General features: G+C 36.7%; 1 protein-coding gene across 3 annotated transcripts in view; it reads right to left on the reverse strand.

The window, feature by feature from the left end:
- The window catches only part of Galnt3 (polypeptide N-acetylgalactosaminyltransferase 3), a 38,186-nt gene extending 14,980 nt beyond the window's left edge, over positions 1–23,206 (reverse strand). The window contains exons 1-3 of one of the 3 annotated variants that reach the window (XM_021728264.3): positions 22,783–23,206; positions 6,774–7,397; positions 2,550–2,722 (exon numbers count right to left, since the gene is read on the reverse strand). In XM_021728264.3, the coding sequence (XP_021583939.1) occupies positions 2,550–2,722; positions 6,774–7,288 (688 nt within the window). In that variant the 5' untranslated portion in view covers positions 7,289–7,397; positions 22,783–23,206. Of the gene's footprint in view, positions 1–2,549; positions 2,723–6,773; positions 7,398–22,471; positions 22,759–22,782 lie in introns of those variants that run through there. The other 2 variants (XM_040294409.2, XM_005315708.4) reach the window with 2 other exon arrangements.
- Between the last annotated feature and the right edge of the window lie 221 nt (positions 23,207–23,427).

Below are 23,427 nucleotides of genomic sequence, written 5' to 3' on the forward strand. Positions count from 1 at the left end.
ATATATTCTACTTTAAAGGAGTTATAAAATTTAAAAGATCTTAATGGGAATTGACATTTTAAAAAGGAGTGACTATAATCCCTTCAGTATAGACTCTCATTGTTTGAATTTACTAAAAACTTTAAAAATTTATTCTGAATTTTATATAAATTCTTTTTTATTCCCTAAATTTAGTCCCATACTTCTCTTTTTGGAGATTAAGCACACAAAGCTATATGGGACCAGATGTCCTGGATTCAATTTACAGGCACCATCACTTTTAGTTGTGTGAATTTGGACAAGCTGGTTCACCCTTTCTGTACCTTACATTCTTATCTATAAAATGGGGATAATAGGACTCATCAACAGTAGACTGACGGGAGAATAAAATGAGAGATTAATGCACAAATACAGCATTAAGATATCTTAATATGTTTTTAATAAGCATTAAATACATATTAAGATATGGTTTATGTTCTAAAAATGCTTTTTTGTTTGCTCTCCCAGGGATTTAACTATTTTATTATTACCTGACTATCTACATATTTATGCTCTTTTCTCTAAATACATTGAAATCAAGGGCTAGTTTCTATCTCACAGGCTCCTTTACAGAAAAGAGGAACATATTTTCCACAGTAGTATTCATTGGATAGTTCTTTGATTTAATGACAAACGACACTAGTATGCAAAGATAACTTTCACTAAGAAAACTGTCCCATATCTCCTGTCAAGTGTCATAAAGAATTATAAAAATATTCAGATATTTTGACCAAGCAGTCCTATTTCTCCTAACTTACTATCTAAAGGTATAATGCACAAGAAGTAAAGTGATGTAGGCTCAAGGATATTACTCACTGCCATATGACACAGTAATGCTACAGTGTGAAGGAAAGATAAATGGTTAGTAACATCTGTCCATCACTGTCATGGAAAAAAAAAGTTTTGAAGGTAAAGTAAACAAAGTTATGTGAAAACGTCAGCTTTCAAAATCACATTTATGGCATGGATATAATAAGATAAACATTATATGTTTATTTAGATGTAATTATAGAAGAAAATGAAACGATTGAAATGGTTCAAACAGGAGGAAGATTATGTATGAGTACCCATCTTTTCATTCTGATTTCCTTTAGTTTTTAAATTTTGTGCAGTTAAATAAAAATGGTACCTTCAAATGAAGGCTTACTAAAAGTAAACCTACAGTGTCCCTATTTTTCTCACTATTTGGAAAATCAATCCAAATAAAAGTAATCTGAGAGAAAACATTGAAGAAACCAAAGAATAAGATTTTACGATCAAGTTTGTTGTTATTCTTGTTCTAAAGGTAAAACATGCAAGTCAGCAGAACTCAGTCAGACATCTCTTGAAACCCATGGACTATAGTCCAACTAGATAGAATAAGGAACCAGAACAGAACCAGTAGTAAAGTAAACCAGTGAATCATGGTTAAGTGGCAAATTAACTTGGTCAAAGGTATTAGAGATGAAAACTAGAGCTCTCTAACATATAATCTGAATCCAGGGACTTGAATTATAAAGCTCCAATTTTTGGAGTTGGAGGTTTCACATGCAGGCCAAAAACCTCTGGTGTTAAATAACTTTATTCTGCCTAAATATTCATGTATCTTGAGAATATAATGCTATTTTACCAAGATGTTTAATTTTGAAATTATAAAAACATTTAAAATTGTATGTAAGAATGATGAAATAAGCCAAGTTAATAATTTCATTTATTACCATATCTGATATATTTTATAACTGATAGAATGTAAGCATTTTTTTCTCATATGTAAGAAATGTTGGTATAAATAATGATAGTGCTTTGGACTTGATAAAAGAGTATTATTTCCATTTTATAGACAAGAAAACAACTAACTATTTGGGTTAAATATCAACACTGAAAAAAAAAAGCCAAAGTAAAACATGATGTATTGACTCTTTCTTGATTTTAATTACTGATTTATATTATTTATTAATTGGTGTGTTACTTATATTAACTCATTGATTTTTTTAAAACAACCATAGTATTATGTATTAGTTCTGTATTTCCCCAATTATCAGCAATAAAATTAGATACTTCTTATACTCATTGTCATGTTAGTTTAATTGACTGTGGGTTTTTTCTTTTTAGCAGTTTACAAACCAATGACATATGTTATAATAAATTTGATAAATATGGTATTATTCCCATTTTATCAATAAAGAAATGGAGGCAAAGAGATTAAGTAACTTGCCCAAATTACATAGTTGGTTAGAACCAAAACAGAAATTTAAATCAAGGCAACCTGCCTCCAGGTTCAAGTCTGTGCTCCTAACCACTATGCCTTAAAATAAAAGCCACACATTGAGGACTAGAATGTTATGAATAATGTCATTTAATATATTTTCGCACTCCAAAATATTGGAATATGTACATACTTGGATTCTACTTGCATTCATCATACACACCATCCAAACTATTATATTCCAGTTCCTAGATGGCATACATAAAGCAAATATAAGCAAGTAGACTTTGTACACCACCACACGGATTTACTTAGAAAACAATCAAATTGGAATGTACTCACTTACCATCTACACTAGCATCATCCACCAAAATGATTTCCTTCAGCAGAATTGCAGGTGAAGAATAGAGCACACTGTGGACAGTTCTTAGCAGTGTGGACCATGCTTCATTATGAAAAACTATTATGACGCTGGTGGTAGGCAGAGGAGGGCAGCGCTTAAACTTTTGTTCAATACATCTAGAAGAAGCCAAAAAAGTAGAAGAGCAATTAAGACTTTTATTAGTTACCTCACAGTTATCCTGCTGCTAAAATTATCATTATTTAATCTTTACCACAAAAAAATGACAGCAAATACTCTCTATGGAAGATAATCTTAATGCTATATCAGTGTAAATGGATAGCAACATATTTTTACAAGCAGATTAGTCACCCAGAGATCATGTCCACTGATACAAACTACAATTTCTTATTTTATGCCTCTCAACAGTATAATATTTAAAAGCATATAACATTTAAATAAAAAATAACATATAAAAGAAACAACATGGCCAGGGATGGTGGAGTACGCCTGTAATCCTGGAGGCTCAGGAGGCCAAGGCAGGAGGATCACAAGTTCAGAGCCAGTTTCAATAAAAGCAAAGCACTAAGCAACACAGTGAGACCCTGTCTCTAAATAAAATACAAAATAGGGCTGGGGATGTGGTTCAGTGGCTGTGTGCCCCTGAATTCAATCCTTAGTACCTCCTCCAAAAAAAGAAACATGAAAAATGAAAAATCCTGGTAATTGCTCCAGTAAAAAAAAAAAAAAAAAGAAAAAAAAGAAAATCTATTTTCTTGCTGAAATCATCCATTTTTCTTATTTGCAAGTTTATTAATCCAATACTCAATTTTTTAAAAGTTATTAGAAACTTTCATAAATATGTAATGTATTTCCTATTTATCAAGTTTATTTAATCACTTTAATCAACATATGAAATCAAAAGGGGAAGACAGCCTACCACAAACTTAAGATCTTACGTAGATCATCATTTGATACCATTTCCTATGTGTCTTAGAGATTTTGCTCCAATAATGTAGTCTACTTTTGCATGTAAAAATTTTCTTTTAATAGGACATATTTAGGAGTTTAAAAAAAAAAGACCAAAATTCATTTTATAAGTCCATTTTATAAGACAGTGCTTCTGTCTACAATGTGATAGGCACAGGAAGAAAAATCCCAAGTAATTCTGAGGAGTGGTGTTATCCATTAGCTAACAACATCAGTTATGTATGGATTTTGAATTCATCTTAATAACAATGATTTCCTCAGAAAAAATAATCTTTATTTAAGTCACTGGGTGGCCACGTTCAGCCTCCAGCCTTTGAGATGGAAGTGGGGATAATCACAGCGGCTAGCCCGCTGAAGTGAGGTGAAGTTAAAGTGACTAACATACGGGAGGAGGAGGGCTTCAAAACACTGGCACATAAAACAAACCATGTGTGGACTGTGGCAAAGATAAACAAAGCAACTGCATCTTTAAAGTCACTTAAATACCAAATGTGGCTGTACAAATTTTGGACAACAGACTATAAAATCCTCCTACCCAGTCAAATCCTCCCACACTAGGAATACAGTGTGTGAACTCAAGCAAACACTGCTGCTCAAAACCAAAGATAAGGAAGTAAACCATTCACTCCTGGAGATAAGAGCCCAACACACTTCATTTGCTTTCCAGGGCCATTGAAGGATAGGGGGGCACTGTAGCCTCCAGCCTGACAGTAGAGGCCTGGGAAAGTCACCCTAAAAGGACCCACACATTATCTCATTAGTGACTTAAGAACCATACCTGAGTGAGAATGTCTTTAGCCTTTTCTAAGAGCAGGTCCACAGAGTGGGATGTTTATAGTGATAAGAAAGGAATTAGGTTGGGAGTGAAATGCAAAGAGGAGGTGTCAACAGCACTGAAGAGGGAAAGGAGGGAGTGGTGCTGAGTGAAAGTGGTTCGGCTCTCTAGAGCTTCCACGATTTCAAAGCGCCACACAAGCGCATGGCCAGAAGTAAAGCACCACATTTTTCCTCATTTGTTAGAGTGAAAGCAAGGTATTTATTCTGAGATGAATTTTGAATAAACTACCAATTACAAATAAAGTTCAAAAACAAACTATATATTCTCTTGAATAATAATTACACAGAAATAAATGACTAAATATGAGCTCATATTTTAACACATAAAGGTTTATAAACCCACATAAATAATAAACAAAAATCTTGAAAAGCTCCATGAAATAGTATTTTATATTTTAAGGAAGAAGAAGGAAAAGAAGCACTTCATGATTTATTGTCTTATAAATATTTTAGAGAGAGAAAGAGAGTCGAATTTGGGGATTAAATTTTTTTCCCTAACTTTATTTGCCATGCAGTTAGTTAGTTAATACAACATTAATCAAGTATTATAAAAAACTGAAGATATAAAGTATAAATGTTCACAAACATTCACACCAATAAAATGTTATTACTTAATCTTACAAGGATTTCCTTTGGTTTAAGCTAGGGACTTATTTGCTTAACTGATAACTACTAATATTAGTTAGAAGTTAAAAAAATAAGGCAGAGCAGCCAGAATAAAGCATCATATTTTACCATTAATACAAATGATAAAATTCCACAGTGCGATTTTACAAACTCTATTCAGTTTGAAACAATTTATGTTAGATTCATCCTTTAAAAATCATTTCACATGTTATTTAAGATAGTGCAAAAAATAATTTATCAAAGTGACTACATTTTTCTAGTTAACCATTAGAAAAATTGGGCATATAGAAACTTGGTTAAATCAGTCACATGATTATCCATATTAATAAAGACTAGATCTATATGTGGAATGAGAATGGAAAATACCTTCCTTATGGATATAGGTGACTTTCAAATTAAGAAACAATTAAATCTTCACTACCACCACAAAATCCTTTCCAAAGTAATAAATAAACAAACCTTTTATTATAACGAAAAAATGCTGTTAATGTGCTTAGTTAGTTGCTTTTTACTCACTTAACAATTAATAGTGACAAACATTACTCTAGCCTTGTAAGACTGCAATAAAAAAGCTCATCTTGAGCTGATATCGTCATTTCAAAGAATAAAAATCATGCTTATTGATTTTTGGTATGGACTGCTTTTTGGTCAAGAACTCTCTCCAAATCAGTAAAATGTAATACTGCATTTGAATCTATTGAGAAAGGAGTTGTGCATATTATAACTAAATATTTTACAGTCATTCATTTGTTTCTTTTCACATTTTTTTCAAAATGAACCATTTCACTTTGGATCACACAGATTACCACAAAGTGACAGAAGCCTAATCTATACAAATTCAACATTAAGGGACTCGTATAGTTGATGCAGGTTATCAACATTACAAATCTAGAAAAACCTGAATAAAGCAATAAACCAGCCCACAAAAGTCCTTTTCTTTCAGGTTCACAACCAAAAATAATCTGTTATACAGGAAAGCAAAATAGGTGGCCGTTGTTTGATTGCTATTTGCCAATCAAGTACTCTCAAAAATTCATTTTGGCCTTTGCAATTCAAATATCAAATTTGAATATTACCTTTCTGATAACAAAACTAAGGACACAGAAAAAGCACACGAGGTCCCAGAGAGAAATTTTAATCAAAATATCCTATGCTTGAGAAAAACTTGTAAACAAAGTGACTGAATGAGTTTTGCCCTCTTAGTATCTAAAGAAAAACAGCCCTATAGATATGAGAACTTTAAAAAATTATCGACAAAGATGTTTACTAATAATTGTTAAAATAACTTAAGAGAAAGCATACCAAAAAACGGGCATTCTGAAACCTAGTTAAACATTCAAAGCAGCCATGTTTATAAATCCATAAAATATTATCTAGTAGCTACAAAATCTTGGCACATTTTTTAAAAATTTCTTTTCTATAGCAGCACACAGAGAAGTGAACAAACTTTCTTAACCTCCTACATTTTCCATAAAAACTGTCCAATATTTCCTTCACAGCATTTAAGAATGAAGGATTTCCTTGTATAAAGAAGTCAGATCTAGAATTCTGTTTCTAATTTAAAAGCTAATAACTTTTCATGTCTGTACTATATACTAAGCTGAGATATGGATAGCTATCCTTAATAGTTATAAACAAAAACATGAAAGATTAAAAAACAGTATTTGCTGATTTCCCACCTCAGAGTGGCTAAAGAATAAGCAAATGCCTTAGCTAATGCCTCTCCCCTTCAAACCCTCGTAATAAAGAGTAAATAATGAATAGTCTTCAACATACTCAGGAGGTCGGGTGTCAGGTCCAAGATCTCGGTGTAAAGAAATCCTGTCACTTGCAAAAGCATTAAAACAGTGTTTTACTTCCCCACGTTCTTTTTCCTTTTGCTCTTCAATACTTAAATTGGTTGTCTTGAATGCTTTGCCAGAAGCACCAGGTGCGTTAGAATCTTGTGGTGGGCGGTCAAGAGCAGGTTTCAATTCTGCTGCTGTATAATATCCTTGCAAACAGGGTCTCTTACCAACATCAATGTTTTGCCTGACAGGTGCTCCTATTTGCATTTTTGGCATTGCATCTTTAATATTGTTTACAGCTTCTAGCATCAAATCAAACACCTTGTTCTTGTTTTTCATATTTCTTTCCATCCTTGATTCTTCTTTGGAATATTGAACACTTACTTCTCTTTGCATTAAAATCAAAACTATTAAAAAGAAAAAAATTACTGCACCAAGCTTCCAGAACTTTTTATGGTAATGTCTTTTAAAATGTAATTTTACTAGTCGTTTTAGGTGAGCCATTCTGACATTAAATGCTTGTTACTTGACAAATAATAGTTATTGTTTCCTCTGTTACTTATATTTTTTATCATAGATTTGCTGGCAAGAAGGTTTCTTTAAATGGTAAAACCTATAAATAGAAATGATAGATGTTATTAGTAGCTATTCATTCCTTATAGGCATAGTACAATTTATTCATTCAAACAACTGAACTGAAGCTACAAACAATGTACTCTATGGTTAACAAGAATACAAAGATATTCTGCCCTCAATCAAATTACACTTTTGAAAGAGAACAATTGTTATAATTAGCTACAATTCATTGGAGCTGAAAAACATTAAGAATTTCTCTTTGGAAAAAAATCATATTTTTTGTTAACTCTGGTGGTAACATCTACTATATTATTTGCATAAGATTATTTTTTACAAATATATTTTGAGTTTTATTTTAAAAGAACATATTAAGCAGATAACCAAGAAGTCAAAGAGCTTCATTAAGGAATTCTAGGAGGGGAGAATCCATAGAAAAGCAAGGTATACTGACAGCTCCTAACAGGCATCTGATACCTATAATGGCTTCATTTTATACAGCTTGCCCTTAACCTGTGAACTCCAACTAGCCAAAGTAATGCAGCAGCTTTGACAATAATTAAGTTGGTATTCTCATAGATTTGTTCACCTGATAATATTTGTGAATCCTGACATTCTCTGTAAGGGTAAGAAAATTAAGAATATTTAATTTCATTATTACATAACAGCTATTTTCAATACCTCATACAAATACAAAATCTAATAGCAAAAAGAAAATACACAATCTTCTCTTGAAGGTCTCCAGGATTCCAAAGGCAGAATATGGATTGATGGAATATTGCTTGCAGTTGATTGTAAAAACATGGTTACAAGTTTGCTAAACCCTTGTAGGAATCACCACAAGCAAAAGAAGGAAAGAAAATAGAACACTGATGACAGACTGAATCACAGTGAAGGTTCACTTTCCTCACAATGTTTAAAAAATGTAATGTGAAGGAATTTCAGTCACTTGCATACTATATGCACAATTATATCCAGTAAGGTAATTTTCAGGAGAAAGGGAAGGGAAAATACCTGTTGTCCCTAAAGCCTAAATATATTTCAAAGGAAATGTTCTTTTTAAAAAAATTTTATTTAGTTTTAGATGGACACAATTTCTTTATTTTATTTATATTTATGCGGCGCTGAGGAATGAACCCAGTACCTCATGCAAAAGAGGCGCTCTACCACTGAGCCACAACCTAAGGAAATGTTCTTTATAGCAGTGCAAACTAACTTTGACACTATTCAGCTTCTTTTCTAAAGTTATAACTAAATTTAAAATAAGAAAACCAAGTTCTAAAATGAATTCCTCTGACCTTTGGCAAGAATTTTAAGATGAATGTACAAAATAGGATGAACTTAGTTCTATATACTATTTTTAATTGTACTGCCTATGTATATTCTTTTCAATATGGAATTAAAACTTTGACTTCTAAAGATGCCTGAAATTTTGATGTATGTTTCTGGTAAAAGTGATATGCCAATGTTTCTGAGCTTCAATTGCTTTGAGAACTTTATGTGAAGAATCGAGTGACTTGTTAAATTTTTCTTTTTTTCTTTTCCTGTGTTTGAAAACTTCATATAAGGAGCTGCAGAACCACACAATTATATGTGTGTAATTTCTTAAGAATCAAATGTTGTTCTAGGCTGTGGCTACAAAACTAAAGATAGCCCATAGGTTCAAGAAACAGAGACTAATATGAAACACAGCAAGTCAACAGGCAATCACAAACCAGGGGCATATGAGCTGAGAACATAGTCTGTGAAAGCAACACGGAGGGCTGAGAAATGTTATGGAAAATTTCCCAGGGATGATAATGTTGAATAGACTCTTGAAAAGTAAACAAATTTTAGGTAAGTGAACAAAAAGGTGAAGTTAGAAGGAATGAAAGATATAAAGTCACTGAAGCCAGAAAAGACATGATCAGTCCCTTAGGTTAGCAGTAGTGGAAATCAGAGGTGGGAAATGGCAGGAGATGAGGTTCAGAGGTTAAGAGGAGTTCATGGAGAACCTGGTACATCTTCCAGTGACTCTGGAATGTACCATATAATTTTTAGATGGATGAAATAAAAAATAATTGAATGAACTTTAAGAAGAGATTATAATCAAATTTAGGCTTTAGAAAAATTACAAAGTTTTTCAGTTTCAGTAAAGGTGGTACTGGAGAGATAAGGAGCACCAGAAGGTAGAAAGGAAGAGCAGGAAATGGAATTAAATAATCTGACTTGTTGAGAGAACGGGAAGAAGAGGAGATGAATGGGTAAAGTGACAGAATTAACAAATGCAGGAATTGCTCAAAATCTGCCCTCAGGAGTCTCAGAAAAAGCCATTTATGGAGAGGGCATAGAACCCCGGAACTAGCTAGGTGATGAGAAAAACAGCTGACTGCTGAAGTCTGAGAGGCTGTCCTCCGCAGGACTTAAGTGCACTTTTCTTGTGCAGCTGGGAGCAAGATGGCTCTGACTTTCTGGAATTGAAGGTTAGGGAGCCAGCTCCCTGGGCAACAACCAATCTAGTGGAACCTCCAGTGTGCACATGCGTGGATCTGGGAAGAATGTCTGGCAAGCAGTGACCTGGGCTGTGGAGCAGGTCCATAATGTCAGTGGCTCCAGGACACACTACCACTGCCCAAATCCAGCTGTGGAGAAAATACAGAGGGTGAAGCTTGCCATCTTCAGAGAAAGCCATGCCCTGCAGGTACCCAGCACTGGAGAAAACCATGTGAGGACCGGAGCAAGGGAGGAAAAATATGACCAGAAAGAGCCTGACAAGTGAGTATCTCTGAAATTAGAAAGAAAACCATGTTTAACCCTCAGTGTTCCTTCAGTATCCTCTGCTGACAGGATTTAACATCATGCCAGTTGGCATGGGAAAAATATTTACAAGGTCCAGCTTCCTTACTGCGGAATAGGCTAACAACTTTAAGACAGAAACAACAGATTGATAAGCAGCATAATCTACCCTAACTATTCAGCTTCACTGATCCACCCCAGGGGCTCAATGTTGTAGTAGTCAGGACACATTAGAAAAGTCAAATGTTGCTGAGCACGTGCACATCTAGCCTCCATTCCTGCCACTAAGGCCACTGTGCATAGACACAGTGAACACACTCTCAGGTAGCTGGGAAGGGAGTCTGACCAACATCTTGAGTGTGCCATTTTGTCAACTTGATTAAGAGCCTTCTCTCCAATAAAAATCCTTTGGTGGGCATTACAATAGGCACAAATATTTTCAGGGTCTGCACAGTTTGAAAGGCCACACTCTCTAACCTCAATATTCCCTGTCACTAGTCTTCCAGTCAAGGCCCTGACCATATAAATCAGTAGCAACTGCCCATCAACCAATATAGATTAATACTGTGGACCATCTCTCATTTCAGGCACAGTGGATAAACAGATCTACTATTCAAATTTCTGCCTATTGAGGGAATTTTCTATCTCTACTGTACTTCACAATTGCCCATGCATAAGACTATATATAGTTCTGCAGCTCTCCACTCTTAAGCAGTATGAAAATATGATGTAGACTTATCTGTAAATCAGGCTTGAGGTTTTTTTCCTCTATCAATGAGTTTAAGTAAATACCAAGAAGCCTTCAACATGGGTTGAAGGAAACAAGGTGCTATAATTTGGCTAAATATCCCCCAAAGGTCCATGAATTAAAGACAGTCCACGTATGATGGCACTATTCAGAGGAAGTGGAATATTTAATAGGTAGGACCTGGAGGGAGGTCTTCCGGACAGTGGGGGCATGCCCTTGAAGGACTCCATCTCCTTCCTCTTTCTCGCTCATGCCCCAGCCACGAGCAGAACAATTTTGCCACACACTGTCTCCATGAAGTGCTCCCTCAACACAGACCCAAAAGCAGTGGAGCCAACCAGTCATGGACTGAAATCTCCCAGACTGTGAGCCAAATTAAACCTTCTCTTTTTCCAAGATAATTATCCTAGGTATTTGTCACAGCAATGGAAAACTGACGATCACACAAGGCAATGCAACAGCAAGTTGTTTTTGAAGGATCTGGAGTCACGTGGACATGCACTTTCCAGATCTTCCCAGGCTCTGTCTCATATGCCATTTTCACCTGATGATAGATGGCGGCTGTCCATGGCTAGCCTACAGCTAACTAGGCCAGACAACACCCAGTTAATGATAGGAAGCTCAGTCCACCTGACAACCCATGGTTATGCATTTACTACCTACCTAGTAGCAAGCCAGAGGTTGTTTGTCAAAGGGTAAACATTTATCTGGAGATGAAATAGGTTTGCTTCAGAATCCTAGAGATGTTTACTCTGATGCTGGTCTTGGTGCTCTCCAAAGCCTCCATTCCACCCAGCGTGCCTATTTGCTTCAAAGACTAAGAGAATCTTGGATTGGTTAGCCTCAAAAGCCAAAGTGGTGGTATAGCTTGCACTGTGTAATGGACTTTCTGCCTAACTTTCTTTTGCTCTGATCATAATTTAAAACTGGAAGCCTAATGAGTTCTCTGTAGGTAGGTGATGAAGTAACATATTCAAATGTGGTCTATGATCTTTCCAAAATCCATAAAAGACCTATCAGGTATAGTGACCACTGAATGCCTAGAAATGTTAGTGAAATGCTATGCCTCTAAATTTTTGTGGGAATAATCTATCACCCTCTAGTTCTCAGGTGCTTTACTAGACATCTAAAGGACTTGCTAATCTCTGCTCATCAGATTCAATCAAGATGACATCATTCACACAGTGAGACACTGTGAAAATTGGTGGGATGTTAGGGTGATTAAGATCTCAAGAACTGGAGAACTGACCTAGCCCTCAGGCAAGCCTGTGAAGGTATACAAATTGCTGTTGGTGGTCCTTTTAAGTTAGCATAGAGAAAAAGGTTATTAGTCAAACCCATAATTACATACAAAATTCCAGGGGTTGTGTAATTTGATAAAGACACTGCAGTTGGGTTAGCAGCCACATTTGGAGTTGCTCAATGATTAGCTTTATGATAGTCTACAGTTTCTAAGATCCACTAAACCTCTGTACAAGCCAAATGGGAATGTGATTTCTATGACTGATGCCCTCCATCAATATAAACAATATCCTCCGGGCTATGGTATTACTTCTAATTTGTTATTTTAGAAGGGAGGGCAGGTTCTAAAGTCCTCACTTGAATTAGTATAGAGATTTTGCCAGTTATCCAGTAAGTTCCATTAAGGAATTGAGGAAATAAGCACAGGGTGGATTTGCTGACTACCTGGGCCCACTGTGAGTCCAACTCCATCTATTGCTTGACTGCTGTTGGTTTTCACTTTGATATTTTGGTTCCCTAGGAATTGATATGAAAGGTCAGAGTATTTCCTTTTCTCCAAAGCATAGATGCTAGTAGATAGTTGTTGGTCCGTTTGGAGAAGAGTGCTGGGTCTGTGAGTTGACATAGATCTAGAACTATGTGAGGCTGACTCTTAGCTATAACAACTTCAATTTTTTCTTTTGCAACCAGAGATAGTAAGAGTTTTTGCTGTTAGATAAGTGATACTCTAACTACTGTTTATTTTATTTTATTCTTTAGTTACCACGATGATTCTGCGAAAGCCAGTATCTTGGCTACCAGAATCACCTAGAGGCTGGTGCCCTCTGATAGTTCTATGTTCTTGCTTTCCATTTTAAAAGATGTACCTACTCTATCATTGATGGTTAAATGCTTGCTGCCACTTGTCTTCTGCTACTATGGTATCCCATTATCTCCACTAAAATCAGGAAGGCAATTTCAATGACCTACAAAGGAAAGCAACAGCATTTTTTTTTTAAAACAGATGCAAAGACTCCCTCACTAATGTATTTCTCAAAATCTTAGTGAAAGGTTTGTCCACTGGTCCTATTTTTATGGAATGTAATTTGAGGGTGGGCATTCAGGCTACACTAAACAAATCCAATCAAACATTCCTTTTTTTGAAGGAATAAAAAAACTCGTAAGTAGAAGACAATTTCTGTCCATTAATTCTCCCTTTGAAGCCTCAAGTATATTAAAGAATGAGGAAGTGGGAGAGCAAAGGAATAGGACTGCTCAATCATTGTTAATTCACAAGCACCTTCCTATAGGTTTACCTACCACTCATTTAGTACATAAACATCCCAGACACCTCTCAATTTCCAATACCTTGTAGAAAAAGTGTCAGTAAACTTTCCATAAAGAGCCAGTCAGCAAATTATTTTTTGCTTGCAGACCATTTGATGTCTATTGCAACTATTAATTTCTATAGTTGTAAGGCAAAAAAAAAGACAATATAAAAATGAATGGCCATAGTTGTATTCCAAATAAACTTTGCTTACAAAAACAAGTATCTCTGGAATTTTTCCCAAGGGCTGTAAAATTCCCAATCCCTACTCTAGAAATTCTAAGATTTAAACTTCAACACTTTTAAATTTCCCAGTCCTTACCACTACTTCCCTATTATTGCTACCTCCCTAGATGTAAAACAAGAAAAGTAAACATTGCACAAATCATCTACAACATCAAATTATTTTTGCTAAACATAAAAACAGTGCCAACCTTTAAGCTTAGGCTGTAAATATGCCTAATTTTAAATATAAACTATTCCTTTACTTTTCCAACCACCCCCGAAATTTCTACATTGCCCACTCTTCACAGTTAAAGTATGAAAAGTCTCCTTTGATATACAGGTTTAAGTTGCAAGTAAACCAGTCTCTGTCTAAAATTTAACTCTTCTTTCAGCAGATAACCTCAAGTAGGGTAATTTTCCTTAGAACCATGCATCATCAAACACCAGAAACAGGGAGGCCTATTACAAATATGTCAAATGCCTAGTTCCAAACCACAAGGAAGGATTACCTAATTGCACATGACTTATACTTCTCAGGCAAAGGAGAGAGGCACTGGTGGATTTTAAGCAAGGTGAAGACTTAATCCAAAGGGAAATTTAGAATGGTTATATTCTTGAAGTTGTACTGAATATGAATTTGGGTATGGGGTGCAGATAGGGGACTGGAGGCAAAAATGAGTATTAAAAGTAACCTGGGAAAGAGATGGGTAAAAGGGATATGGAGGCTTAGAAAAGGGATTTGGGAGGTACAGTTAGTTGAACTCAGCAAATCAATTAATATCAGGGCAGGGAGGTTGCTAGGTTATGATGTGTGTACAGGAAGTATTCTTGACTTGTTATAAAGGACTTACTAATGCAGTGCTCTCTGGGAGAAAAACTGAGTATCAGAGGGCAACAGTGAAAGAAAGACTTATATTTTTCATCTGAAATCTGAACCCTATGAATAGAAAAACTACTAAAATAAATAAACAAGAGAGAAAAATGTGTAAAGGTAGGAAAAAGATTTTTAATGCATTCGATATTTTGAATTTTTTAATTCCATTTCTCAGGAAGCCAGTGGAAGATGTACTGCATCCAAATGAGGGAGTGATTAAATAAGAAGTCATAGTGTCTATGGAATGAGAGTCCGTCAGAGATGTCAGCAAAGGGAAACACAAGAAGCTATGGAACAGGCCTAGAAAGCAGCAGTCCAAATTAAAACAAGAGAATGGAGAGCTTCAAGAAGGGACCAATAAATCTGAAAGGGTAGACTATGTGGGAAATGAAACTGACATGTTAGACTACATAGAAATATATATGCCAATAAACATATGGGAAAATTAGGCAATTAATTTTTTCTTAAATTCGTTAGTTATTAACTCACAGTGATATGCACCATGCACCATTAGTCCCAGCTACTTGAGAGGCTGAGGCTGGAGGATCATTTGAGCCCCAGACTTTTAGATGAGCCTGAGCAATATAATGAAACCATGCCTCCAAAAAGACAAACAAAATAAAAATTCTTCAAGTAAATAATCATATGCACAATGTGCTTATTTGGCTCTGTAGCAAACAATATTTATGTAATCATAATAAATAAATATTAATATGAAAACCAAAGAATGTAAGAATGATATTGATTGAGAAAGGGAGACAGAGGTGTGTGTGTAAAAGAGATAAATATTTATCTACTTGAATGTGAAGTCAGTAGACAATGCCAAATATTGATGCATTAAGAAACAGCAATATAAGCATATTATTTCAAAAGGTAAATACTGGAAGAAACATCTAAAAGGGTGAGAGTCATTGCTTTTAAGCAATGTTACTGGGGAAATGGAAGAGGAGGAACTGAATCGTTGCTGTTGTAAATCTTTCAATAATTCTATTTAACTTTATTTGTATTACTTTATTTACAAGTAGGATAGAAGTGCAGGATTTTGAATCAGACTTTCTTGGATTTGAATTGTGGCTCCAAGATTTCAACAACCTTATCGATGGAAGCAAATTATTTAATCTCTCAATTTTCTATCTCTAAAACAGAGAGAAAAATAATAGAGGTTGCTTTGAAGATTAAATGCATTAACTCATTTAATTTGCTTAAAATATTCTGGGCATATAGTGCACATTGTAAATAGTAAACAAAAAAATCAATACTTATTATGGTGATAAATATGAACAGTGGATAAAAATATTAAGTCCCTAATAACAAAAATCTAATTTTTAAAAAAATATAAACTATAAAGTCTACCTCATTGTGAAGAAATTTTAATTTTTAAAGGTTAATAAGCAGCACTTTATTTCTTTATACTATAGTCTTCACTCTACTCTAGGTTAGGATTGGAGGCAGTTGAAAAATTCCAGTTATAATTAGTGCTAAAAAAGGAGATCAAATGGGAATGTGAAGGCTGAATATTAGCTGGATAGGACAAAACGGAAGAGAAATATGTATTACAGGGTAGGAGAAAGACACCGCAAAGACCTGCAGGCAAGAGGAATATGGCAATAAAACACAAACTGTTAGAGGCAGAGAACAGTAATGAGGAGAGTCATGTGTGCTGGGCAACCTCTGAATCACGCCCAACCTTTCCACCATATTAAGGAGTTACCTTACTCTAAGGGCCAAGAAGGGCTTTAAGTAGGGGGTCATCATGACCAAATACTTTGAAAAATATCACTCTGGATGTCAGTGGAAGGAATCAACTCAAAAGAAGCCAGAAAGAGTTCTGATAGACAAATAGAGAGGCCACTACAATAGTCTATTGCAAGAGATGATGGTAATGTGAGGAACGGAGAACAGTGGACAAATTTGAGAACCATTTATTTAGAAGGTAAAATCAACAGAGCTTGGCAAAGGACAAGTCAGGGATTTGAAAGACAACTAACTTTAAGGAATTTTTTTGCCCTGTTTTATTTGGCGAGTTTGTTTTTGTTGTTGTTGTTATTTTCTTTTGGTTTAGTCTAATAAAATTCTTTAAGTAAAAGTTACTCTCTTTTAGATCCTCACTCTGAGTAATGTTCTCAATTGTGCAATATACACATATAAACAAAACCTTCAAGATACTTCAATCATAGTTAACATTTCACTTCTAAATGGGAAAAACCAGGTCTTATAACTAACCAAATTGATACCCCAAAATAACATGGAATTCAGAGGAATGAGATGTGAGTAGAACAATATAAATTAAATACACTAAGTACAATAAAAAATGTTTCCTATTCCCCAATTTCTTTGGTCACTTCTCGATGTCTCTCTGACATTTTTTTTTTTTTTATGCTGAGGATAAAACGTAGGCCATTGTTCATGCTGTCAATTTTACTCACTTTCTTACTTCACATTAGGCTTAAAGAAAACCTGTATGCTTTGCAAATAATTCGAAAGATGTGATGTGTATATGCATGTGTGTGTTTGTATACAGAGACTGGTGTGGAAACAGACTCTTCTCTCTCTCTCTCTCTCTCTCTCTCTCTCTCTCTCTCTCTCTCTCTCTGTCCACACACACACACACACACACATATCATATATCACATGTAAAATGCATGTGTACGGAGGTATAGGAAGGTTGTGACATTTTCTAAAGAAGGCAAGACCTCAGTTGAGTCTTTAGAACTATTAAGAGTTATAGGGAAGCAAAAGAGAAGGTACTCTCAGTGGGGAAGAGTACAAAAGAAAAGCACAGGAAGAACAATAAACTCTTGGTGTGATACAAAATTTTGTTTTATGAAATATAAATCAAGAAATAAACAAGGGTCAGATTCTGTGGGAACACTTGAGGGCCACAGATTCTATCAGGTGAGTTATAGAAAGTGCTGAATGACTTCACACTGAGGAGACAATAGTTCTAACTTATATTATGGTACTCTAGCCCTAGTAATGAGTTGAGAAGACCCCAAATTGGGGAGAAGTATTGTCAGGAATTTGTGATGGGGTGGGAAGGTATGAAATTTAAAGGGATTCAGTGATTTGATGATTGCTATCTTAGTCTGTTCAAGCTGGCTATAACAGAACACTTTGGACTATCTAATTTATAGATAGAAATTTATTGCTCACAATCTTGAGCAGGGGAAGTCTAAACCAAGGTACAATCAGATTCAATGTCTGGTGAGGACACAGTCCTCATAGATGGCATCTCTCACATATGCTCACATGGTGGAGAAGCCAAAAGCTAATGAACTCCCTGAGGCCTCTTATAAATGTACTAATCTCATTCTCCAGGGCAGAATCCTGATGACCTATCACCTCTTAATACCAAAGGCTCTCACCTCTTAATACCAATGCAATCAGGGCAAATTTCAACATACAAATTTTGGAGGGACACAAATATTCAGACCATAGCCATTATGAAGTTAATAAAAGAGCATTTATATGACCACTGAATTTCTGGCACAACACCTGGAGAGTGGTTCCTATCCATAATCTATTCCATCAAATCCATCGAGCCAAATATGTTTCAAATTCCAGAACTTTTTAGATGCTAGAAAGGTGATAGCATTCATACCCAATATAACAGTATACTTCAGAAAGTCCTGGGGCAGTATTACACAATCAAACTCAGTACTATTGTACCAAGTTCAGTAGATAATCTCCTGACAGTTCACCCTTGGTTTTCTGCAAATGAATTGAATTTTTGCTAAAAAATGAGTCACATTAAATTTTTCAATTTTTGGAGGCTGATTGTGGAATTGTGGACAGGACATGGTAAATGAATTAATACATGTGGACAGAAATCAGGAACTGAAATAGGTGCGATGAAGGTCTTGGTTTACAAGTGTACAATCTCCAGTTATTATTAAAGGTATCATATGAATAAGCAAATTAGACATTTTGACATTTAAACAAATACAGGGAAAAGGTATAGCTGGGGAAACAGTTTATTTAGTACCAGAAATATAAGCCCAATTCTGAGAATGACTTAAGGAAATTTCATCTAATTGTCCATAATCACTAATGACCTATAATCTAGGATCTACTTGTCTTTGCTTTGCCACTTTGGTCTCTTGCCATTACTGGAATTGATTTGAATTCAATGTTGCCATTGACAGTACATTAATTATGATAAAATCACCCAAATTGTATAATATTAATTACTCTGATAATGACTGATACATAATTGGACTGCTTTCTTCTCAATCACTTTTAGATCCAAAAAAGAGCTGCCATTCCAAATGCATTTTTATGCTTTATGGACCTGAGAACATCTGAAGATATACAGGTATCAACCATTTTCAAAATATTAAATATGGTGACATTCTTTAGCAGAAAAATTATTTTCACTAAGAATGTGAAGGGAGGTTAAAACAGAAATCATTTATGAAAGACTAATTATTCAACCAGAGCTTCTAAGACTATATCATGGCAAATCTCTTAGATATATAAACTAATTTCTCAACTAGCCCTTTTTGGGGGAGAGGGTGTGATTCCTATCATTTGTTTCTTATATCTATTTCATAATAAAAGATAAAGATAAAAAATATTAACAGAATTTTAAAAAAATAATAAACTGGACTATGTTTTTTTTCAGATTCCACCCATAACTCTAAATCAACCATTAAACTTAGAATTAAAATAAAGTTGGACAGAATTATTTTTCTGTCTAAAACTTCGACTTGATAATTGTTACTATCAAAATCCTCTCAGAAAAACATTCTAGTTTTTTTCTGTTCCCACATACAATGCTGCATGATGAAAACCCATTTAAAATACAATACTGTTCAATGAGATTTTATGCAGTCCCTAATATTTGAAAGATTTAATCGAGCATCCAGATCCTAGTGCCTCAAGTCCTTCAAGAAATGTTTAACTATTAGAATTATTAGAATTATAGTTTGATTATATGAAAAGATAGTTTAATTTGAATGTGTGTGTGTGTATGAGAGAGAGAGAGAGAGAGAGAGAGAGAGAGAGAGAGAGAGAGAGAGAGAGAGAGTGTGTGTGTGTGTGTGTGTGTGTGTGTGTGGCGGGGGGGAAACACCTGTAGAAAAATGAACCTTAAAAATGTAAATTCAGGCCTGGGGTTGTAGCTCAGCGATAGAGTGCTCTCCTAGCACGTGCAAGGCCCTGGGTTCAATCCTTAGCACTACATAAAAATAAATAAATAAAACAAAAGTATATATAAAAGTACTCCTTGTTTAAAAAAATGTAAATTCAACAGGATAGCACCATATTATATGCTTCAGCCCATTAATTGTCATAAAACCAATCTAGTATGCTGAGGCCAGTTTTTAAAAATAAAATAATAGGGGACATTCATGTTATATAGTTAAGTATTGTTTTATGAAACTTGTTCCACTTATATGTGCATATACTTAAGAGTGTACTCAGCTGAAGCATAAAATGCATTTTTTAAAAAAAAAAAACTGAGCACTACAGCTTAAAAACATGTTTAACAAACACTGGTGTTAAGTAAATATGCTTGAAACCAAAAGTCTAGAGTATTACAAATGGATGGAAGATACTGGGTCACTGCCTCATAAAATATGTTTCAAGCCAATATAATAAAAGATCAGAAGACTAAGTAATGTTGTCCAAGTTGGCTCAAAAAATTAACTGTGGCTCTGAAATAACAAGAAAGGTTTAAAAATCTCAATCCACATGGCATCTTCAATATACATGTGATCATGATGAGAAAAAGAGCATGATGGCCTTGGTGAGTCTTCATGAAGCCAGGCATTACTTGGACAAGTCGAAGAAATTAGGCTAAACCAAGAGCTGGACCAAGAACAATTGACTATTCTATAATTACAAAGGCCTTACAAATTACATGAAAGGAAAAAAAGATAAACATCTTCTGATAAGTGAGCATGTGGGTGGTGAAATGTAATGATCCAGGAACCCTAAGTCAAGCATCTGGAATAATAATGTTATCTCTAGATGAATTTTCAAGGTGAACTGAAGTGAGAATACCTCTCAGTTTCAGGTTATCACATGCTGGATGGGTGGACTGGATATCCAAAGCAAGATGAGGAGCCTGAGAATGAAGGGCTACAAGACATTCCCTACATTATCTTAATGTAGGGAAGCAACCCTCCCCACCAACTCCATTTTACAGACTTAGATAGAGGCACACTGTTACTCTAGCTCACAAGAACATATTATATTACTCCTTGGAAATAAGAACAAAAACAGTCTGACAACACCTGGCCTATAAACAATGAATATTAGGTCAATATTCAAATTTTAATACCTACCCTAATTTTACTGAGTATTTAACAGATTTATTTCTTGTAAGAAAACAAGATTAAGAAGGCAGGTAAGGGTCTTTTGAGAAAACTAAGAATGTCCTGGTTGAATTAGTAATTGTCTTGTTATGCTGTGATTGGTGTGGTGTTTTAGCTTTTAATTGACCTTCTTTTTTAAACCACAAGTATTACCTAAGGCACTTTAAGTTAAATGTGCAATTTAAATAAATTTTAATAACTAGCAAGGATAGAACTAAACACTAAGGGAGTGGAATTGATATTTGTTGTTGAAAATTTCTATGTAAAATGATGGTTAAAATAATATCAGAAGGAAGTTGCTTGGTACAAATAAGTGGCTCAGACTTCTAAAATTAACATGTAGGCAGATTTCAGATATTAATAGTAAAATATAAATTTAATGAAATCTAATTGCAGGGTGTGACTTTAACTTCATGTATTTTAGTCAAAAACTCAAAGAAAAATTAATTCAATAAAACAGCAACAGATTTTCTCACAACCAGCAATTTTCAAATTAAAATGTAGTAACCTTCTGATTTTTAGCTATAAAACTTGGGTTTGTCTTCATTATGTAGTGTAACTCCCATAGCAAGTTATATTAACTTAATGCCATGTTGCAAAAATCAGGAAAATGGGTAACTTGATATGGTTCCAAAAGCAGAAATAGTTATTTGATGAGTTTGTGAGAGAAGGAAGTAAGTCTAAGGTAAGCGTGGTTCACCCTTAATTCTTAGGCTTCAGAAAAGCCTAATTAGACAGGACAGGAATTTGGGCCTGGCACACCCAGGTTCAGACGTGGCAGAATTCTGAAACAAAGTTTTTTTTTTTTTTTTTTTTTTTTAACCTTTGAGTCATATGCCACTGGCAAATCATAACCTCAATATACAGGTCCTTAAGTCAACAGGTCCTCCAACGAGATGGTGCGCAGTTGGTGCGTGGCAGCTGGGTTTCCTCCTGCCACGAAGAAAAGAACTGAAGTCTTCCCGATCAAACCGGAAAGTGGGCGCAGCTCTGGCTTGGAGAGTGCACCCGGAAAAGTGTAGAGTCGACCCACAGCGAGAGGGATGTCCGCGTCCCGACCACACAGCGCTTTCCAAACCAGTCGGAAACCATTTAAATGGCTCGGGGCGGCCGCGGTTTTCAGCCTAGGACTGTCTGGTGTCCGGCTGGGAAAGTTGCCTAGCAAAGCTGTGCCCTTCCCTGTCGCGGGTTTGTCCCTCTCGGGCACACGGGAGGGAGGAGACAGGCAACCTGCAAATCCGAGTGTAAACGCCCGTTTCGCGCCTGGCACACCCGCTCCTGTCCCCGACTCCGAGACCCTTCCACGGACGAGTCCGGGGCCACAGGACTTTGGCTCTGACCGGGCTCCGACTGGAGCCTCCCTACGGGGATTGACAGGGGACACCTAGAGCAAGAGAGTGACCTGTCTTCCACCGGAATGCCACCTCCCCACGGCCTCAGGCGCCCCTTTCGGCCTCTCCCGCGGGGCAACTGAAACCCTGCTCTCGAGACCTTCTCCAACCGGCCGCGGGACTCGTAGCCCTCTACCCACTAGCTGAAGCTCCGCGGACGTCCCACCATCCCCCGTAGCTGCCCAGGGGCCACCGGTCCCCGCTCCGGCCTCTACGCTGGCCGGTCGGCTTACCTGGCGGGTAGGCAGGGCAGGGCGGCGGGAAGCGGCGGCCAGCCGAGTGCTGGACGTGGGCCCGGAGCCAGGTGCAGGTGGTGGCAGGCGGAGACTCCGGTTGCTGTCGCTACAGTTGCCGCTCAGTCGAGCTCCTCCTCCGCCGCCGCCTCCTGCCTTCCCGCTGGGCCTCCCGCGTTGCCAGGAGAGGCCGAACCGAGGCTCCGCTTCCTCTAGGAGTCTCCCAGGTGAGCTCTAGTCTGCGACGTCTGCAGAGGCGAGGCCCCTGTCCCGCGCCTGCGCGCCAGGCTTCTGCCCCGCCCAAACCCTACCTGAGCGCTCCAGGTGAGGACCGAAGACCCAGCGCGCGCGGGGCGCGGGCGTCGTCCCAGTCAAAAGCGGCAGCAGAGCAGCTTCTCTCTCCGCAGTCCACGAGGCTGGTTTTCTGAAAGTCTTGCCAACCAGGCGGTGTACATTTGAGAAATTCTGTACTGACCTGGTGGCAGTGGTCACCTTCAGAACACACAGTCTGGGCCCTTGGAGAACCAAAACTAGGTTCTCCCAACACTCCACTCTTCTTCGGTTCGCCCAGATACAGGGGTGCGGTACCCCCAGGACCACTTCTTGAGGGCTGCAACTGTTGGATCATGTGGTTTCCTCGGGCAGGGTTCAGCAGCTTCTGTTACCAGTTAGGTTGGTGAGCTTCCTTCCATGTAGTCTAGATTTCATCACTTGACTCACTTCAGCGCAGCTAGTGGTTTCCGTTTTTGTAACCCGGCGCTCTGGTAGGGGCGCCTCACGTCCAAAGGAGGAGCCTCCTGCCTCTTCCAAAGAAGAGTCTCTGCTATTTGGCAGAGCCTCGCCAATTTGGGGCGCACCTCCCCTTCCTGGGTTGCTATCTAAAGACAAACCAATTGCCAGATGAGAGGGAAAGCAGCGACAGTAGAGAATCCTGCTGTCCTTGTTTGGAAAGAGAC

Source organism: Ictidomys tridecemlineatus, chromosome 7 (genome assembly GCF_052094955.1).
Source record: "Ictidomys tridecemlineatus isolate mIctTri1 chromosome 7, mIctTri1.hap1, whole genome shotgun sequence".
In the NCBI taxonomy this organism is placed as follows: Eukaryota; Metazoa; Chordata; class Mammalia; order Rodentia; family Sciuridae; genus Ictidomys; species Ictidomys tridecemlineatus.